Genomic DNA, 19,653 nt, shown 5'->3' on the forward strand with positions numbered 1-19,653 from the left:
TTTATATTTGCATTTAAAGTTATGAAATATGATTCATTAAACATGTTTGTGGTTGTTACAGTAAAAAATATAACTTTTTCTAGTCTGATTTTATGTTTTTTGTCTGATTTTAATACAGTATGTCAAAATGAAACCATAACTGTAAATTTAGACACGTGGGGTTGTGCTGAAAAGGATGATACCAAACAAGGCAAAGTAAATAGTTTTTAAAGGTGAAATGTAGAAGGAAAATCAAAAGTAGTTAAAAATGGCCAATTATACCCTGGACCCCAGAGGGTTAAACGTTTTTTTTAAAGTAATGCAATAGTTACTTTTCAAGTAATGAATTACTTTTAGAATATTGTAACTCGGTTACTAACTCAGTTACTTTTTTTGGAGAAGTAACTAGTAACTATAATTAATTACTTTTTCAAAGTAACTTGCCCAACGCTGCTTATAAAACAAGTGTAGGTGCGCCAGATTCATAGAAGAAAACAAATGTCAGGCACGGACATCATTTTCCATCATTTTTATAATTTTATCAGAAAACACCCCATCGAGCCTTTCTCTCTTTTTCATTTGTCTTCCTAATCTTCCTCACTGCTTTGACCTTTTGCTGATACCGAGTTTGCTGGCTTGTTGCTAGCTCTGGATGGCACTTTCCGCTTTAGCCGCTTTTCCTTTGTTAGCTTCTTTAACTTGTCCGTGTTTAAGTGTCTCATTGGTTTTGTTGTTGCATTTTTGCGCGTTCTATCACAGTTTTACTTCAGTGAACTTTTTGTATTTTTTCACTTTAATCGTAACAGCTTAGTCTATCGCTGCTAGTGAGTGCACGACTACCTGGCTATGCTTTTGTTGCGCGTGCATTAAACACACCAGCTCACAATCTCTTAACATATGAGTCTGACCCAGCCAGTCACAAGTCCAGTAAATAAGTCTATTTCTAGTTCGCATGTACCACAGCTCAATCAAGAAATGACAACTGGTAAACTGTCAATAAAGTCTTGGATGAATCAATTTTTTTTGTCTCTACTATTTATCAATAAGAACCAGTATTCTTAAAATTACACCAGATGATGGAGTGAGAAAATGATTGAGAGGTGGACTAAGACAGTGTTAGGTTGGGTCTTTTCAGGATATCTGCTGACAGTGATAAAATAGAGAATAATGCCAGATTTATTCTACTGTCAGCATCAATCAAATGTTTGCTGCACCTGCGGTGACAGAAATGTTGTCTATATCTGTTGAGCATTTTTTTTTCCCATTTTTTCCCACCTTCAATGTGCTGTTGGAACAGAATGTGCAAGCATTGGCTTATCAAGATTATATCATCTGAGCTCCGTGTTTGAGTTGATTTGAATAGAATTGTGCTTAAATGAATGCTTAATCTGGCGCGATAGCACAAGACAAAAGTGGAAGAAGAGGGTATATGCTGCGGTAGCTCAGCACTTTTCCTGACAGTATATATACACCTGCTCTGAATATAATTTCAATGCAAATGGGCTGGTGTTGCAGTCAACCATCAGGAAGGGAGTGAGTGTGTGTTTTAACAATAATGGCTGGGTTTCACATTAAATTCACATCCATTGAGGGATAACAATATAATCATCTTCCCCAGCAGCTCTGAAACAGCTGTTTGGGCTCTTTGTGTGTGTGTGTGTGTGTGTGAGTGAGAGTACACATCCTCATCCACGTGTGTGTGTGTATTTTATTTATTTATTTCATGGATGAGCGTGAGTGGGCAACTGCTGCTGCAGCTCTGTGTTGCTATGGTGACAGCTGAACTTCAGGCCGAGGTTGAGGCTTCTACTGTATTTGAAGTAGATGCTGTTGCATAAGGTAAAGTATAACACAGATTTGCACCATGCAAGGCAATTACTGTGCTCTTTCTCGAGTGTGCGTGTTTGACAAAAGAGCAATGTGAGGACTGTGCCACGCTGTTGCCCCTCAGGAGATCGGCAGTAGGCTGAATATTTCATAACTTTTTCCGTATAGCAGGAAAACTCACATACATGTCACATTTTACACTGCAGTCATCATTTTTATGTAATGACTATTTACTGTTACGCAAGTCAGTTATAAGAAGCAAAAATGAATACCAATGCAGAATAATGGCGCCATACTATTGAATGTGCAATGCAACAGTTGGTCAGTTAGTCAAGAGTCCAAAATAAGGGCATCAAAACTGTATGGGCTGACATCAGCAAATAAGTTGGCATTTACCAGCATAAAGGGCTGATATTTCTGTGTTCAGTTCTGGGTTAAGTATTCAGAAACAGTGTGAAGAGCTGCAAGACTAAAAATCCAGTCAGTTATTTTATAATAATTAGCTGATAAATAGGACGATAAACGCAAAGAATATAAGAAAGAAACACCCTTCAGCTGTGTTATAAGTGCTGATGTTGCATAGCTTGTCCTCCAGAGGGCGCTCTGCAGCTTCCCTGTTAGAAAAGCACCTTTTTGGAAGGAACATTTTTTTTCATATTTTCATGTATCTGAGGGAGAGAACAAAGAATCTCTGCCAATATGTCGAAACAACATATTGGCAATGAATAATACTTTTTAAGCCACCAACAATGCTCTTAAAAATTCAACATCAGCAGGGCTTTAATACTGATGATTTCTTTGTTTGCACAAATAAATGAAAACAAGCAAAACAGACTTTAAATTTAGATTTTTTCCCCCCCTTTATTTTTAACATTAGTATCTGGCCAGAATTTCTCTATCATCATCTTTAATGTCAAAAAAGAAAAAAAGCCAAAAGTTAAAAGGCTGAGAATACATCATATTTGCACTTGCGTTCATTATTATCATTTGAGTCCCACATTATTTTTGCTTCTAATATTACTGACACTTTAAAGGAAGGACAAACATCACTTGATTTTTACTGCACTAAATTCACTAAGTGGCTCAGGGGACTGGGAAGCGTATCTGTATCCGGAAGGTCGCCGGTTCGATCACCCGGCTCTCTATCCTGGTCGTTGGGCAAGACACTTTACCCTACTGCCTACTGGTGTTGGCCAGAGGGGCAGATGGTGCGATATGGCAGCCTCGCTTCTGTCAGTCTGCCCCAGCTTGCCTCCACCAGTGTGTGAACGTGAGAGTGAATGAATAGTGGAATTGTAAAGCGCTTTGGGTGCCTTGAAAAGCGCTATATAAATGCAATCCATTATTATTATTACTACATAATATCAGCTTGTGTGCTCTTGATTGCCCTTTGATCGGTCTAAAATGAACAATTAAAACATGTTTGCATGCAGTGAAGACCAGTGGAGATGAACACATTGCTGGCCACGGTGTATTCTTTATTTTATGAAATGAAATAAAAGTTATAAGACCTACTTACCACTTCTGAACTTGCTTGATAAATTATACAAGAGTTGTTTGCATATCTGCTCCATTTACTATGCAAGGAATATGATTTTTTTTATTTATGCTCTCTTTGATTGTTTAGGTTTGCGCTCACGTAGGTAGAATCGTACCGTATGCATCCTAAGCGCCTGTTTGGTTGTTTCTTTGTATTTTTATGCTTCTTCCGCAGATGTGCAGCAGTAATTGGTGAGGGAGATTTTATGTTGTGCTGACTCAAACAGAGGCAGGCCATTAGACTGACAGCAAGACCGTGCCATGAGGCTAATTACCACCCTTTGCCCTGAGGACACATTCAAATTCTCTCATGTTCATAAATACGTTTACTCGAAGTTCTCCAGAGGCAGCTCTATAAAACCTGCAGAAGTTTGTTGTGTACTGAAGTTTGGTACCAGAAGGTGCAAAGAGAACATCCCTGCAGAAGGCTGCCATGTTCCAGGCCACCTCTTTAGAAAACCCAGTAACTGGCACAGTCAGTGGACGCCTGGTGACCAGAGAAAGAATGAACGCTTTCATTGGAGTCCAAGTGCATGGTTTTTTTTTCTTTTCTTTGTTCTCTGTGACTGTGTAATGAGAACCTGGGGGAAAAAAGGAAAAAACCCAATAGACAGTTACAAAGTTGCCACAATCTCATTGTGGAATTTGCAATTACTTGCTGTCAGAGCAAAATCTCAGAGTACACTCTCAGCTGTCACTAACAACACTTTGTTAAGCAGTAGTACTAGTTTAGAACAGGCGTTTAGGGACTTGCAGTTATTTGCTTTTGTGATCAGAAGGGAAGATTAATGAATTGCTGTTGAGGTGCAGGTAGGCAATGGTTAGCTTAGCTTAAAGAATACTAAAAGATCTTTAGAATTCATAAAGCGAATCTTTGAGACAAATCTAGTCACTGAAACGATGAGCTAGCCTCTTTTCAAAGCTCTCTAAAAGAATAGGTTAACATTTTGTTCAATACTCTTTTGCTAGCTGTCAGACAAGAGGACTGATATAACTCGCATACAAAGCTATAGCTAGCCTATCTTCCATTAGAATTACAAAGAAACAGCTAATTCTTTGTGATGTTATATAAACAGTGTTATTTACATAAGAGCACAGGTTGGATCTGTAAATGATGTACATGAGAACAAAAGGTGTGCCTATAGCTTCAAGGTCCTTTCAGGATCAAGGGCTAATAAAGATGTACGAGACTCACCTTTTGCTGTTGTCTTTCTGTTTTTTTATATATAATTTTAAGAAGAATCATACAAGTTAAAATTTCAAAAACAGCTTTTTGTTTTCATCTACCATTAATGTACGGTAATCTCTAAAAAAACCCAAAATTTGAAGATTTCTGTTTTATGCTTTTTTGTTTGTTGTCCATTTGTCATCCGAGCAACAGACCGATTGAGAGTGAGCAGTTTTCGGTTGCAAGAGATATGCTGCTGTCAAAATGCTTTGAATAACCATCAGCTACGATCTAATGAGGATTTGGGTTTTTATTAGCCTTTTAAAATAAACCTGCTTCTGTAAACAAAGCTGGGTAGATGAAAATGGAAACTGTGATCCAGATGTGGCTACTCTTATGGTCATATTCTCAGATTGATCAGACCAATGTGATCAACGTTACAAAAGAGCAATAATTAATTGATCAAATGTATTTTTTTTATACCCTTGTCTCTCTCACTGTTTCTCTTAGGCGTAAGTCTTTGTATATAAGGTACAGTTGTGCTGTTATTCAGGTAAAGGCACCAGTTTGAATGGAGCCATCCAAGCCATGTTGGTAATGTAATAACAACAATGACATGCATGTTCTCAGGGGCATTTTATATCATTATGCACTCATTAGCGGACCCCTGAGTGCTCTGCTAGTGCTCTCCAATGGTTTTGTCTCCGAAACCCTTTTCTGAAAACTAGTATTATTCTCCATTTTAGGCTAATGATGATGATCTGTTACCTTTTTGCATTTTTTTTTTTTTAAACACTCACATAATCTTGTTATCATCCCGACCAAAAGTCTATTAACTCTTTTGCTGTTGCTAAAATTTGTTTTAAATTATGCAAATGAAAGTGAGAGTCATCTTTTTTTGCCAGCAGAGTCGTTTGTGGGGGATGCACTTATTGTGTTTTAGTACATTATAAAACTTGGTGTGGAGAAGAACTATAGTAGAAATCCCTGAGCTGTTGATGTCTGTCCCCAACACAGATGTTTTGGACATGCGTCAAATAACTATTTCAGGTCTCCTACGATGAATGATCTTTGTGCACAATGCATGAAAACGAATATCTTTGTGTTCATCAGGTACTGAAGATCAACCTTATCGGCCACAGAAAACGGATTCTGGCCTCATTGGGGACCGGCTACACGAAGACACCCCACAGAAACCTCCACGGGCCATCTCCTTACGGGTGAGTGAGTCTCTGCAAGCTGACAGTATGGGTTTTACCCATGACAATATTGAGCAATATCTTAACCAATTAGGATTCAAATTATCATGACTCTATAAGACAGTAGTTCCCTTCCCAGATGGCTCTCTATTTCTCTGAGGGAAATTCAGCCTCCCCACTGCTGCAGTTACCACCCAAATGATTACCCAAATCTCTCAGAGAGGCGCAAAATGGCCGTCCCACTGCCGTTTCCTCCCTGCTGATTTGTCCTGGATGCTACTCACAATGAATTGGCTTTCCCTCTCCCATCACAGCCACACTCCTATATCTCGGTTTTTTCAAGCCCAGAGAAAGCCTGAAAATCTGGAGGCAGTGCTGAAACAGCCCGCTGTTCCTAAACACGTCTTCCTGTAAACCACTGAGTCATGAAATAGGTTGAAAAATATTACAACAATAATCCTTGTTAGTTTCCAGGGGGAAAGGAATTTGTTTGGCTCCTTTAATAAAGTTCGAAATGCTTAACCAGGCACAAGCGCTGTTAGCTTCAGCTAGATCCAGCGTGTATAGTATGCGGTATTGCTTGAATGTGTCGTAACAATTTTAAACGTTTTAAAGTCCACATTTCAAGACATATAAAACAGAAAAAAGTTCCAAACTAGAGCAAGCAAATAGTCTAGTCTGAAACGAGACTTTCAGACTTTTAATATCAGTCCTAATTTCACAAAATTCCCTAAAGGTGTTACAAAGATGTGTAATTAAAGCAAAGCGTGATGATACTGAATGGCTTAGTGCAGGGAAAAATTATGTATTCAAGCCCCTTTTCTTCCAGTGTGTGAGCAGAGGGCTGTGTTTACTCAGTAATCCTGCACAAACAGGAGCAGATAGTTTTGTGTGATGGACAAAATGGGTGAAGGAACACAGCAAAGCTTTAGACAGCAACTGAGATGCAATGCATGAGCTTGCATAGGCAAGAAAATATTACCAAGCTTCTTCAAGAGTCTTCTCGTACGATATCAGCTGAAAGTGAACAGCCTCTCAGGAGAAATAACTGACCCTTGTGCCAATGGAAGTTTTAATTCTTTTGGGGATTTGAGTTTCTACTCAAGTTTGAAAACCTCTTAAATGAACATCATTTTCCACTTTAAGGATTTAGCAGGTGCTTTCGCTTAAAGTGACTTACAGTGAGCAGGCAAGGGTTCACTGTTGTGATTAAGGACACTGATGGATCTACTGAGACCTCCTGGTAACAGGACACTGCTGTTCGTCCTCAAGTTTGCAAAGTGGTTTTGGGTAGTCAGCAGAAAAGCATCACTGTAGCTGAAAAATGTAATGTGACACATTGCACTGCATTGCCCTACTTTTACACTTGCAGCGGTGACATAGCACATTATAATATGATATACAAAACCTGACTTGCTTCCTTTAACCCCTCTCAATCTGCCCACACCTGTTTTGCACCAGGAGCCCGGAGGAAATCACACTCCTCCCCAGCTCAGCCCGTCGGTAGGCCAGGCAGCGTACACAGCAGGGGTCCCAGGTGGATCTCTGGACGTGCAGCACCTCATGATGCAGGCGGACGCCCGGCGCAGGCAGCGCAGCAATGACAACTACTTTGAGGACGTGCCGCGATCCAAGCTGGAGCGACAGATGGCTCAAGTCAGCATGGTGAGGAAGGGAGGAGAGGATGGAGGGATGAATGAAGATGGGAACTGGGAGAGAGGGATGGACTCCAGGAGTGTATTATGAATGGTCATAATCATAGATGCAGACCTGGCTGCTTGAATACATAAGCATTCTGATAGTTGCATTAAAAGCCGAAATATAACACTGAATCAAATCGAATACGTCTCATCAAAACCTTTCAAGGTTTATTGTGTTGCTCACTGTTGAACAGTGAGAGTTAAGAAAACAGAATAAGAAATAGTAGAAAAGCTCATTTTCATACCAAAATGCGTTTCTTTATGTAAAGTAATATAAATGCAAATCTGATTTCAGGTCTACATGTAAGCTGTAATCTATTATTATTTATTAGAAACAAATGAGCTTCATGGCAGGCATTTTGTAATCAGGACAGCAGAATATATCTTAATTACAGATGAAATATTAGTAATCAAATGACAATCTTTAAAATATGAGATGGGAGATAAAAATATTGTCTGCTTAGTTATTCTAACATAAGTCATCATTAATAATCTACAGCAGACCATCTAAGCAGTGTTTGCTGCATAGACACGTCACTAAAAATACCAAACACACACACATATATATATATATATATATATATATATATATATATATATATATATGTGTGTGTGTGTGTGTGTGTGTGTGTGTGTGTGTGTGTGTGTGTGTGTGTGTGTGTGTGTATGTATGTATATATATATATATATATATATATATATATATATATAAAACACCCAGCACGCCCCTGCGGGCGGTTTATCCTTCAAGCTCGGGTCCTCTACCAGAGGCCTGGGAGCTTGAGGGTCCTGCGCAGTATCTTAGCTGTTCCCAGGACTGCGCTCTTCTGGACAGAGATCTCCGATGTTGTTCCCGGGATCTGCTGGAGCCACTCGCCTAGCTTGGGAGTCACCGCACCTAGTGCTCCGATTACCACGGGGACCACCGTTACCTTCACCCTCCACATCCTCTCGAGCTCTTCTCTGAGCCCTTGGTATTTCTCCAGCTTCTCGTGTTCCTTCTTCCTGATATTGCTGTCATTGGGAACCGCTACATCGATCACTACGGCCGTCTTCTTCTGTTTGTCTACCACCACTATGTCCGGTTGGTTAGCCACCACCATTTTGTCCGTCTGTATCTGGAAGTCCCACAGGATCTTAGCTCGGTCATTCTCCACCACCCTTGGGGGCATCTCCCATTTTGACCTCGGGACTTCTAGGTTATACTCGGCACAGATGTTCCTGTACACTATGCCGGCCACTTGGTTATGGCGTTCCATGTATGCCTTGCCTGCTAGCATCTTGCACCCTGCTGTTATGTGCTGGATAGTCTCTGGGGCATCTTTACACAGCCTGCACCTGGGGTCTTGCCTGGTGTGATAGACCCCAGCCTCTATGGATCTTGTGCTCAGAGCTTGTTCTTGTGCTGCCATGATTAGTGCCTCTGTGCTGTCTTTCAGTCCAGCTTTGTCCAGCCACTGGTAGGATTTCTGGATATCAGCCACCTCCTCTATCTGCCGGTGGTACTAACGTGCAGGGGCCTGTCCTTCCATGATGGTTCCTCGTCTCCCTCCTCATTCTTGGGTTTCTGCTGCCTGAGGTATTCACTGAGCACTCGGTCAGTTGGGGCCATCTTCCCAATGTATTCTTGGATGTTCCTTGTCTCATCCTGGACTGTGGTGCTGACACTCACCAGTCCCCGGCCCCCTTCCTTCCGCTTAGCGTACAGCCTCAGGGTGCTGGACTTGGGGTGAAACCCTCCATGCATGGTCAGGAGCTTTCTTGTCTTTATGTCAGTGGCTTCTATCTCCTCCTTTGGCCAGCTTATTACCCCAGCAGGGTACCTGATCACGGGCACAGAGTTCTCCAGCTTATATATGTATGTATGTGTATATATATATATATATATATATATATATATATATATATATATATATATATATATATACACACACACACACACATATATAGACTTAAGAAGTAAGCATCTCGTCCATTTAGCCACTTGTAATCTCATGTGAAATGCTAAATTAGAACATTATGGCTTTCAATCAGTAGCAGCACAGTGATTCAGACACATCCCGGCTTACATCGGAGGCAGCAGCAGCTGTGTTTTGGTTCAGTATGATTGGGGTCTTTTGGTGTCTCCGTGTGAATCAGAGAGCCCATCAGTGCAGACTAGCACACGGTATGCTTGCCCTGATAAATCTCTTTTTTGTGTGTTTGCGTCACAGTGTATCCCCCCCCCTTTTCCAAAAGCAAATCTCTGTTGAATCATCTCTGCAAGAATAGAAGGACAACTGTTAGAGGAAGGAGGAAACATCCTTATTCTGTGTCATTACCCTTGTTCTCTGGCTGTCACAATGTTTCCATGATTGGTTGCCGCAAACGTTTCTCACGCCAGCTCTTCCCTCACCGTCTGTTTTCACTCTCCTTGTTTCCTCCCCAGAGAACAATTACTGCAGCTCACTTCTTTCTAGACACATTTGGCCATTAAAGTGGTAAAACTACAAACTTTTTACCGACTAAATATTTTGAATCGTCTCTCTCAGAAGGGAAAAACTGTTTAATCTGGTTAAACCGGTGGCGTATAGCATAGAATTGACTCTCGCGGACGCTCTCCAAAGGTTCGTCCCTGAGCTGTTTATTCAACAGTTTTTGCATTGGAATAGAAGATCTCACCTCTGCGGTCCATCAGCCTTCCGCCAAACAAAAACAGTCAGATGTGAACAGACACATAAAAATGCAGTGTTTGGCAGAGGATGTGTGAATACCTCCTCAGGCAAAAATCATCTGGTTTCATTTATAAAAGGAGGACTAAAAAACAAAAAACAAGCAAAAAAATCCTGAGACATTCGAGAAGGATGAAGGCAAGATTTGGGCATTTTCTTTCTGTTTTTTGTTTTTTTTTTAAAAGCTGGATACTTTACTGGGTGAAAAAGCAGCGAGCGGCTCAGCTGAAGCATGCGAACATGCAGGAGCCGAGCATAATTCATCCAAGTTTAATTTCCTTTTGGATGCTGTCCAAAGCATGTCCCCTTGATGGCGTGTCCACATGCAGTCATGAAAGCTGTTGTATTACAAACTTACACACTTTTATCAGGTCAACACGGGATATGCAGCACAGACCGCAATGTCATGCCCTCATCTTTTACTCCTGTGTAATCCCGACATGCAATTGCTTGTGTTTTCAGGCAGGCGAGTGGTGTGAGCCAATCACGTTGCGTCCGCCAAACGAGGCCACCTCATCCACTCCGGTGCAGTACTGGCAGCATCACCCCGAGAAGCTCATCTTTCAGTCCTGCGACTACGAAGCCTATGTGAGTCATACACTGTTGTTGAGCATTCTTAAATTTTCCCTTTTTATTGATCATTTGGTTTATAATGTAGCAGTAAAATCCCTGAATCCAAGCACTATAAATAACTATATATTTTCCTACCATTTGAAAAACTAGTCATAATCTTTGCTGATTGATTCGTGGCTTAACTGACTAAATGTTTCGGTTCTATTTGAATGCTGTCAATTCCTACTGCATATAACATTATTAAAGATCAGTGACCCTCAGCTTCACCTCTCAGTCAATACTGCACTCGGTTATTCTCAGTACTTTGGTAAATTTAGACCTTTGCCAGTTACATAAAGGATGTTACATATCCACGTTACCACAGATACAGCCTCGCACCTCTCACGGGTTACATACTGAGCTTCCAGGCTGAAGCGATTACTTACTTGGTAACCAGAAACCAATTTGCCATTTGCTTTCAGAAACACTGACAGGCAATATAAATGGATCTCTTAGACTGGATGGTTTGATGGCAGTGAGATGAAGACAGAGTAGTTATGAGCTTGGTTATTATGTAACAGAGGGGAAAAAAAGAAGCTGGGAAATTAAATTGATGTCTAATTTGGAAAAAAATGAGATAGAGGCTGTGAAAAAGAGGTGCAAGAAGTTTCCCAAGAGTGTGTCATCCCTCTGTTAGAAACCCACCCTTCTTATTTTTTACACCTTAGAAGATTGATAGCAGAAGCTTGGACCATTAGGCTTCCAACAGTTGTATAACTACACAAGCAATGTGTTTGGGAAAATGGGAGGAATCGACGACGGGTGGGCCACCGGGGAAAAGTGGTGGCGGTGCTTTCATGGAGCCATTTATGACAAGATCTCTAATGCTATCTGTCCCAGGACAACAGGCTCCAGAAAGCTCAGAGAGTGAGATAAATGAGGGAGAGCCTCAACAGAGCGCCAGGCAAGAGCGCTCAGTGTGAATACTGGCAAGGTGACGGAAGCTGGAGAGTGAATAAGAATAAATTAGATGGATAAGACACTGAAGGGGACCGCATTGTATTTGTTTTAATAAAAAAAGAGGAATTGCTAAAAAAAGAAGAAGAAGAAAGCAACCAGGGCAGAACAATAGATGCGATGCATCAACGGTGTTCTCATTTTCAGCTCAGACTGCAAACAAACAAAATTCTCTCTACTTTCAGCGGCTCCTCGCATAACATTGCAACTTTATTATGTCAGCTTTACAACTAGATTTTGAAATTATTATCTGAAGTTATTAGAGATCCACTTCCCGCAAAACCCTGCAGACATTTTGACATTATTACCAAACATGCAACATCATTAACAGCCAATATTATCTCAGCACAGACTGCCTACTCTTTCTTATTAATGAAAAAAAAAACGTTGAAGATAGGAAAATACAAAATATCTTTGAGTAATACTCAGGGCTCAGACACGAATATTTTGTGATGTCGCTCTTTCATATGGGTCAAGCTGGTGAGCTAAACCTGCTCATGTTGCTTTGTATTTAGTAGGAAAATGGGAAGCAGTGATTTACTGAAACATTTGGAAACACAAATGGGAACTCAGTATATAAGGCAAATAAAGTCTGTACAATTCTAACAACCTTCAAAGTCAATATTTGGTGTGACCACCTTTATGCTTCACAGCTTTCTTGTATGTCTATAATAGTCTCCAGGAAAAGTTCTCCAGGCTTGTTGAAGGACATTCAAAGCTTCTCTTGGAATGTTTGGCTGTAAACACTCACTGGTTTGGCTCGATCGTGACACATCCCTCCATAAGACCTGTTGCCAGTGATTTTCAGTTCAGTTCTTGTGTCATTTGGGATACCTCAGCCCTTACTCCTCGTTTCTCATTTCTTAAGAACTTGACTTTCAGGTACTATTCATCTGAGTTTTTAGGCGTGACACTTCTTCTTTTGTCCTCTACTTGATTAGTTTTCTCAAATTCTTAAGAGCACGATGGCACTGTGTTGAGATACAAGTTTTCTGCTTGTAGCTCTTTGAAAATCACCTTGTTGGTGCAAAATACTTTTTCTTTTCTTTCAAACAGTGTTTGAAAAATCCTTGACATTTACACAGATTCAGTTAAAAAAAGAAGAACAAATAATTTATTTGTGACAGGCTTCTATCAACGAAAGATAAAGACAGGAAATAATCCATTTTAAATGCTAAGTTGTCTGTTATGTGTAGACAGCACTGACTCATTCCTTGCATTGGGTGCGTATTTTGTGCTTGAATCATTCAAAGGTCAGTATTAAGTGGATTAATTGGAGATTAATTATATGAATTAGAGGAGTGGGACTATGCCTCTGAACACTTCCAGTTCTTATCTATATATGACATCCTCAGTTCTACAAGCAGTTTGTTCTCATTTTCAATCCCTTCACTTCTTCACTTCCCATTAGTACATGGGGATCTGCCAGGCCCAAAAGTCGCTGCCGGTCCCCTCCGAGGCCTTCCCCAAACCGCAGCTCAGTTCATGTTTAAGCCATTCGACTTTATCCACTAAAAAACGCTGTCAAACCTCTAAAATGAGGATGTGGGCCCCTCTAATGAAACATTCCTCTGAAAATGGTCAGGGGTTAGCGCTGGACTGTGAAATCCAACAAATGCGCAAAGAAAAGCTTTGATAGACGATTAGAAAAGCTGGAGAACTCTGTTCCTCAAGACCACTTTAAAAGAAATTGCAAGAAGAATCTGGCTCCTTGGGAGCAAAATATAAAGAAATAGGGGGGTGGCTCAAGATTGTTGGACAGTACTGTCATTCAGAGTTTTCTCGACCTTTTCCTCCAACACCAACATGAAGTTTACATTTGTTGGTGACAATCCCAGCAGGCTTAGAGGTCCACTGTCCACTTAGCATGTAATGAAAACTATCAACCTATGCAGAATAACAATATATTAACATATGCTAAACATTAAAAATAAATGTCCTTCTGTTCATCGTTGCATGCGGATGTTACAGTTACCCAGATACAGACTTACAAAGCTAGTAGCATGGCTGTAGAGTCTTAGCCTTGTTATGATGCCTTGAATTTTATTTGAAACTAATAAAAACCAAAAATTACTGCCAGCGACATGGTATAGGAGACAGCAGCTGATCTTGTGTGCAACTATAATGCAATTTCTCAGATAACTGCCAGCAAGCCAGCCATAACAGCGATTTAACGTTGTTAGCTTGAGTCAAGACGAAGTATTAACATGCCCAGACGACCTCTTTCTGATCTGCCAAGGACTAGACTATGAAAATATGACTGAGTCAGTGTCTGTGCTGCGAAAAAGCAACTCATCATGCAAAGCAATTGGCCCAGAATGATGTTTCGTGACTTTAAGCAAATATATTGTCCATCAGATTCAAGACAAATCGCGTGTGGTCCTTGACTTTCGAGTCATTTATTGTAGAGTTAAATAGATGAGATAAATGAAGCTGTAAATATTTCTCTCCTAATTCACTAAAAGCCTGCTTAAGGTCCCACTTTGGGGAATAAATCCCCGTCAAGAAGCTGGTCAGTCATTGTGAGGCAGTGAATGTCACGCCCATTAAGTGCTCTAATGCCAACATAAACATTGTCCCTGTAAAACACCGTCACCATTAGTAGCTTCTTTATTAAATCTGATACTACGTGTGCAAAATTACTAACTGCATCCAGACAGAAGGATCTACCAGACAGCAATGTTAATGTACCTCAGGGAGCCACTCAAGGTTGATGTAATCACTGCTGTGTGCCTTTAATGAAACCCCATATGAGCCATGTAGGAAGCCATCCACTCAGTGCCTTCTGTATTGTTTATGCTGTTTACATCCAGGCTGAGCTGGTTGACAGTCAAGACCTGGCCAGCTGCTAAACTAGACACACATAGCAATGGTTAGAGGTAGAGATGCACAGATTCCAATTTCTTTGGTCGATACCGATTTCTGCCAATTCGCTTGAGCCCCTCGTGACCCTAATTTTGCTTATCCTGAGAATGCATGAATGGGATGGGATTTTTGTTCTAAGAACTAAAACTAAGTCAACTTATCTTTAGTGGAAAATATAATTTTTATAATGTTCCCCCAAACTGCAATAGGTTCCAGATCTAATCTCATTTGCAAAACTGAAAATGAAGTGCTCTGCTACTGGAAAAGGGTAGAACTAGCTTTTTATCAGCTAGTTAATTAAATAAAAACTTTGATTATTTGATTATGACTAAGCTGATTGGGAAAGCCTTTACTGAGGTCATGGATCAGGAGAGACACCAGTTGCCCCAGGCTAGCTATCATTAAGAATGCAGGTTTAAGGAACTATGTATCAGTTTCGATTTTCAGACCCAGATGCTCTGTCTTTGATATACAGTCTACAAATACATTGATGAAGCAGGTGTCTTAACTTACGATGTGATTAGAGAGGGCTGCTGTTGGAGGTTGTGGTATCCTCTTCAGCAGAGATCAGTGTAGCGTTCAGCTACGGCACTGCTTGCTGATCATTTGGCAGGTTGGCTCAAGCCATTTTATCATAATCAAGCCATAGAGCAGGGTCACCGCTGCAAGCAGCTGAGGCAGTAAAACAGCTGTCACCAGTCCCGACCTACACAGGAGCAGTAATGGTAGAAACAGCAATGTCCTACTGAGCAGCACTGATGGCAGCAGGATGGTCTGTTCATTCTTTGAGAGGATGGCTCTGACTAATTCATCAGTCACCATCAGAACGGCGAAGAAATTTGACAGCAGATGACTCTTCCTGCTGCTAGACTTCGTCTCTATCATTTCCGTTTGAGTTATTGGAAATTTAAAAGCAGTCACAAAGTTGATGCAAAAGTTCACGTATTTACCTAGCATCGTGTTGTTTGTGTGTTTCCAACAGTACTTGGGCTCAATGTTGGTGAAGGAGCTGAGGGGGACGGAGTCCACACAAGATGCCTGCGCCAAGATGAGGGTAAAGCTCAATCTAACTTTATTTCTGGTACTGGAACCTCAAGTCAACATCTGGATAATTTTGATTTATTAAAACTCACTCGACCAAATTTAGCCTTGATAGCTAGGGATCGGCCTGCCAGGGCCTCTGCTCCTGGCTGCCGCCCGACGCACATTGCACCTAACCCCTGACCCCTACTGCGCCTCCTGTGGGTGGTGGGCCTACAATAACATGGGCCCATGTCCCTTTTTTGGGCTGTGCCCTACCGGGCCCCATAGACTAAGGCCCCAAACTAACTAAGTCAAATTTAAGTAAAATTATTACCAAGCTATGCTTACTAGCTTATACTATAGCAGCTAGCATGAGAGCAGGCTTACTAAACCTTTAAATCTGGGACACAGTCTGAATGCCCTCACGCTCTCACTTGAACTTAAACTTAAAATATCATAGCGGTGGATTAAGTGTGTTGAGGGATTTATTTTTAATATCCTTGCCTGGGTTGCTTGATACCTCACAATCCCCCTTTTACCTCTAATCACCTTCCTCACGCCTTGTGTCATTCTGCTGCTCCCTCTTTTTTTCATTCCTCCTTTCCTTTGTTTCTTACTGACAAAGAGAAAGAGGAATGTGCCCTACTATCCATGTCTTTTCATCCTGCTCATTCTTTCCATATTTTACTCTTAACGCTGACTCTCTCACTCCTCCGGCCCCCGGCTGCTGCGGTGTAAAGAAGAAATTTAATATTCGTATGCAAAGCTCTCGGTTCCTCTTCTCTCTTTTCTTACTTTCTATATTTACAGTATGCCACCATCATCAGAGGGAAATTTTTCTTCTGCTTCTCATTTTCCTCAGTTTTACCAACCTTTTCCTGCACACTGTGGTTGTAATTAGGTACAAAGAGATGCACGTCATATTAACCCCAGCTTTTGTAACATCGCTAACGTACCACTCTTTCATCCTTCCCTCCACGGTTGAGGTAGTTTTGGATGTTTAAGATCCAACTTCACTTCTCGGCTCGGATTTACTGCCAGCGAACTGCCTTTGTCAGTTTTTCAACACTACCTGATAGTGACAGGGTCGAACTGTAGCAGCAACATGCTGCAGGAAGGGAGCAAAGAACAGAACAAAGACAAACAGATATGGGATAGCAGCTCGCGTGTTCGACAAGGGAGGAGAAAGAAAGGACAGGCTGTGATAGGAATATGGATGCTGAGGAGGAGGAGATGACAAGCGATGAAGAACACAAAGTTGTTCAGAGAAGGAAGCTTTGAATATATTAAATCTTTTGTCAGGTAGAATGACAGCTGGGAGGGTAACGCTGACATCGCTGTAAATCACACAATTCTTCACAGCACCTCTCGGCATAATGAGTTCAGTATAGGTATGTAATTACAAGGAGTGAGGAGAGATATACTGTCAGAGCCCGATATGACCTAAAAGTTAATAGACTTATTGAATTGAATCGCTGCAGTGACTTGAGTGTAGAAAGGTAGTTTCTTATTTTATTTTTCATAACCTTTGAGAATGGTGCGACTAAAGTTTGGCAATCAAAGCAGAACAGAAATCCTCATTAAATACGCCAAGTTAAATTGTCAAGTTTACTTTCACGAGCTGCCTCCAAAGTCACTGCTGTTTTTTTTCCTCTTTTTTTGTCTCTACCTTCTCATTTTTGCACAAGAAGTCGACAGAACAGATGAAGAAAGTGCCGACCATCGTGCTGTCCGTGTCCTACAAAGGAGTGAAGTTCATCGACGCCACAAATAAGGTACAGCAATGCGCACGGCTCGCTTCCTGTGAGGCCCGGTGTAAATGACACACCGAGTGTAAAGCCCGCACAGCATTGCAGTGCTCGTGTCTGCTCTGTGCTGCTGCAGCCTCGCTGATTTACAACGGTATGTACACAGAGCACAAACAAGCAATAATCAGGATGAAAAGGGATGAGCTGAAAGTCTAGAACAGAATGGAAATATTTGAGTTTCATGTGCACATATATAAGAAAAGAATCGGGTACATATTCGGATTCTTGTTTGAATTGCACTAAAACAGAGTATGCTCAAGTAGGTCATCCACACTGAAATATACAGAGACAGTTTTAGATATTAAAGTTACCCAACAGTGATGAGAAGGAGACCAGCTGGTGATTCTTACCAGAAAATTAATTAATTAAAAAAAAAAAATCCCAAGTAAATCTGTATTTGGCAATTCAATTCTCCAATTAGTCACACAGACATGCTTGTGCCTTCTCTCGGTCCTGCGTTGTTATAGAACACAGAAGGAGATGAAATGTGCAGCAGCTCCCTCTACAACGGCACGCCACAACTCATTTTGCGTTAGGCTAGTGTAGGGTTTCCTCCACGCCCTGGAAACTAAAATGGGCTGCGTGAAGACGCCCGCTGCTACGTATATCTGCGATTGTCTCCAACACAATATAAAGATAATTAAATGTGCAATTATTTGTGGAGGGAAATTACACAGACTTTGGAAAAATGATTATGCGTCTTCCTGTTGACACCATTATAGCGCTTAATGTATAAAAAGCATCCTCAAAACATCTTTTAAAATGTAATAATAAAACTATCTGTGCAGCCGTCCTCGTGGCTTTTCACTAATGTACTAAACCGCGAACGACAGATGGAAAGAAACAGTATTAAGTACAAAATCCATTAGGAAGATCAAATATAGTAAGTCATTATTAGTCCTCTGTGGTTACCTGCTGTGTGGGTTCACCCAAAACAACAACTACAAGGAGAGGATTCCTCTCTTAGCTTAAACCAAGTAATCAATATGCCTATTTATATATAATCAGTGCAGAGAGACAGCTCTGTCCTGTATGACTAACCTGGCATTTCACTGGTTGAATGTTATGCAACTTCTTTTTGATTTCTCTCAGGTGGAATCATCTGCATTGCACCGTTTTTGTTTTTTTTTTATCTCTACAATATGTTGTTTTAATGTTTTCATTTTCATGCCCTTAAAAAAAATCCACTTCTTCTAGATCAAAGTTTAATGCATTTTCAGCATATTTTCTTATAATAGCTCAAAGCAACTTCTAACTTAAATGTAATGTTTACTGATGTTGGCCCCCGCTAAAACTTCTCTTTGGGCTTTGATGTTTTTTTAATTCACAGCGCTGAGATGTGCTTTAATTAACGCAACACAAAGTCTGAGCGTTCTCCAGTGACATTACCAGAGGACAAATTCCAACTTAGTGACTCCAGAAACGTCTCAAACTGAAAAGTGTGCTACAGTGATTATGAGTTTGAGATGAATAATAAATCAGATTTGTTTTTCTGTGAAGTGGCTCAATGGAGATAATCTACGATCTCTCTGTGCGCTTCTTTATCGTTCTGCTTCTGTGTTTTCTCTTTTTGTTTCCTCCTCTCCGTCTTTCGCTCTCTCTCTGTAGAACATCATAGCGGAGCATGAGATTCGTAACATCTCGTGTGCAGCTCAGGATCCAGAGGATCTGTCCACATTTGCCTACATCACCAAAGACCTCAAGTCCAGTCACCACTACTGCCATGTCTTCACTGCTTTTGATGTGGTCAGTATTGACACTCTGCTGTGCTCACAGGTGAACATCAGACTCACTGTCCAAGATCACATTAACCTATTTGATTTTGCCTTTATATCAGAACCTGGCCTACGAGATCATCCTGACGCTTGGACAGGCCTTCGAGGTGGCCTACCAGCTAGCCCTACAGGCTAGGAAGAGTGGCCACGGATCATCCACACTGCCCGAAAGCTTCGACAGCAAACCCAGCAAACCTGTCCCTAAGCCACGCATCAACATCCGCAAGTCTGTAAGTAACGCAGCTGCACAGCTGCACAGCTGCACTACTGTTCAAAGAAAAAATCCATCCCTGTCAAGTTCCACAATAGTGAGGCCACATGTTCCAGATGGTCTGGATTGGATTGCTTTGGTCTAAAGTGAAAAAGCTTCAAATTTTTTGAATTTTATTCCAATAAAGCACTCCTATTTTCACTGGACTCTGTCCATAATACCCTACCAGTATCATCCTCACTCATTTACATTATTTCTAAACATCTGAGATTGGTTTTC

At 40.9% G+C, this 19,653-nt stretch overlaps 1 protein-coding gene across 1 annotated transcript in view; it reads left to right on the forward strand.

Moving 5' to 3' along the window:
* Nucleotides 1-19,653, forward strand: part of anks1b (ankyrin repeat and sterile alpha motif domain containing 1B) — a 272,044-nt gene that overhangs the window by 243,201 nt on the left and 9,190 nt on the right. The window contains 8 exon segments of the mRNA XM_082510330.1: nt 5,627-5,672; nt 5,675-5,733; nt 7,174-7,377; nt 10,586-10,711; nt 15,540-15,611; nt 17,269-17,355; nt 18,997-19,134; nt 19,226-19,393. Of these exon segments, the coding sequence (XP_082366456.1) occupies nt 5,627-5,672; nt 5,675-5,733; nt 7,174-7,377; nt 10,586-10,711; nt 15,540-15,611; nt 17,269-17,355; nt 18,997-19,134; nt 19,226-19,393 (900 nt within the window).

Source organism: Aulonocara stuartgranti (assembly GCF_965226115.1).
Source record: "Aulonocara stuartgranti genome assembly, chromosome: 17".
In the NCBI taxonomy this organism is placed as follows: Eukaryota; Metazoa; Chordata; class Actinopteri; order Cichliformes; family Cichlidae; genus Aulonocara; species Aulonocara stuartgranti.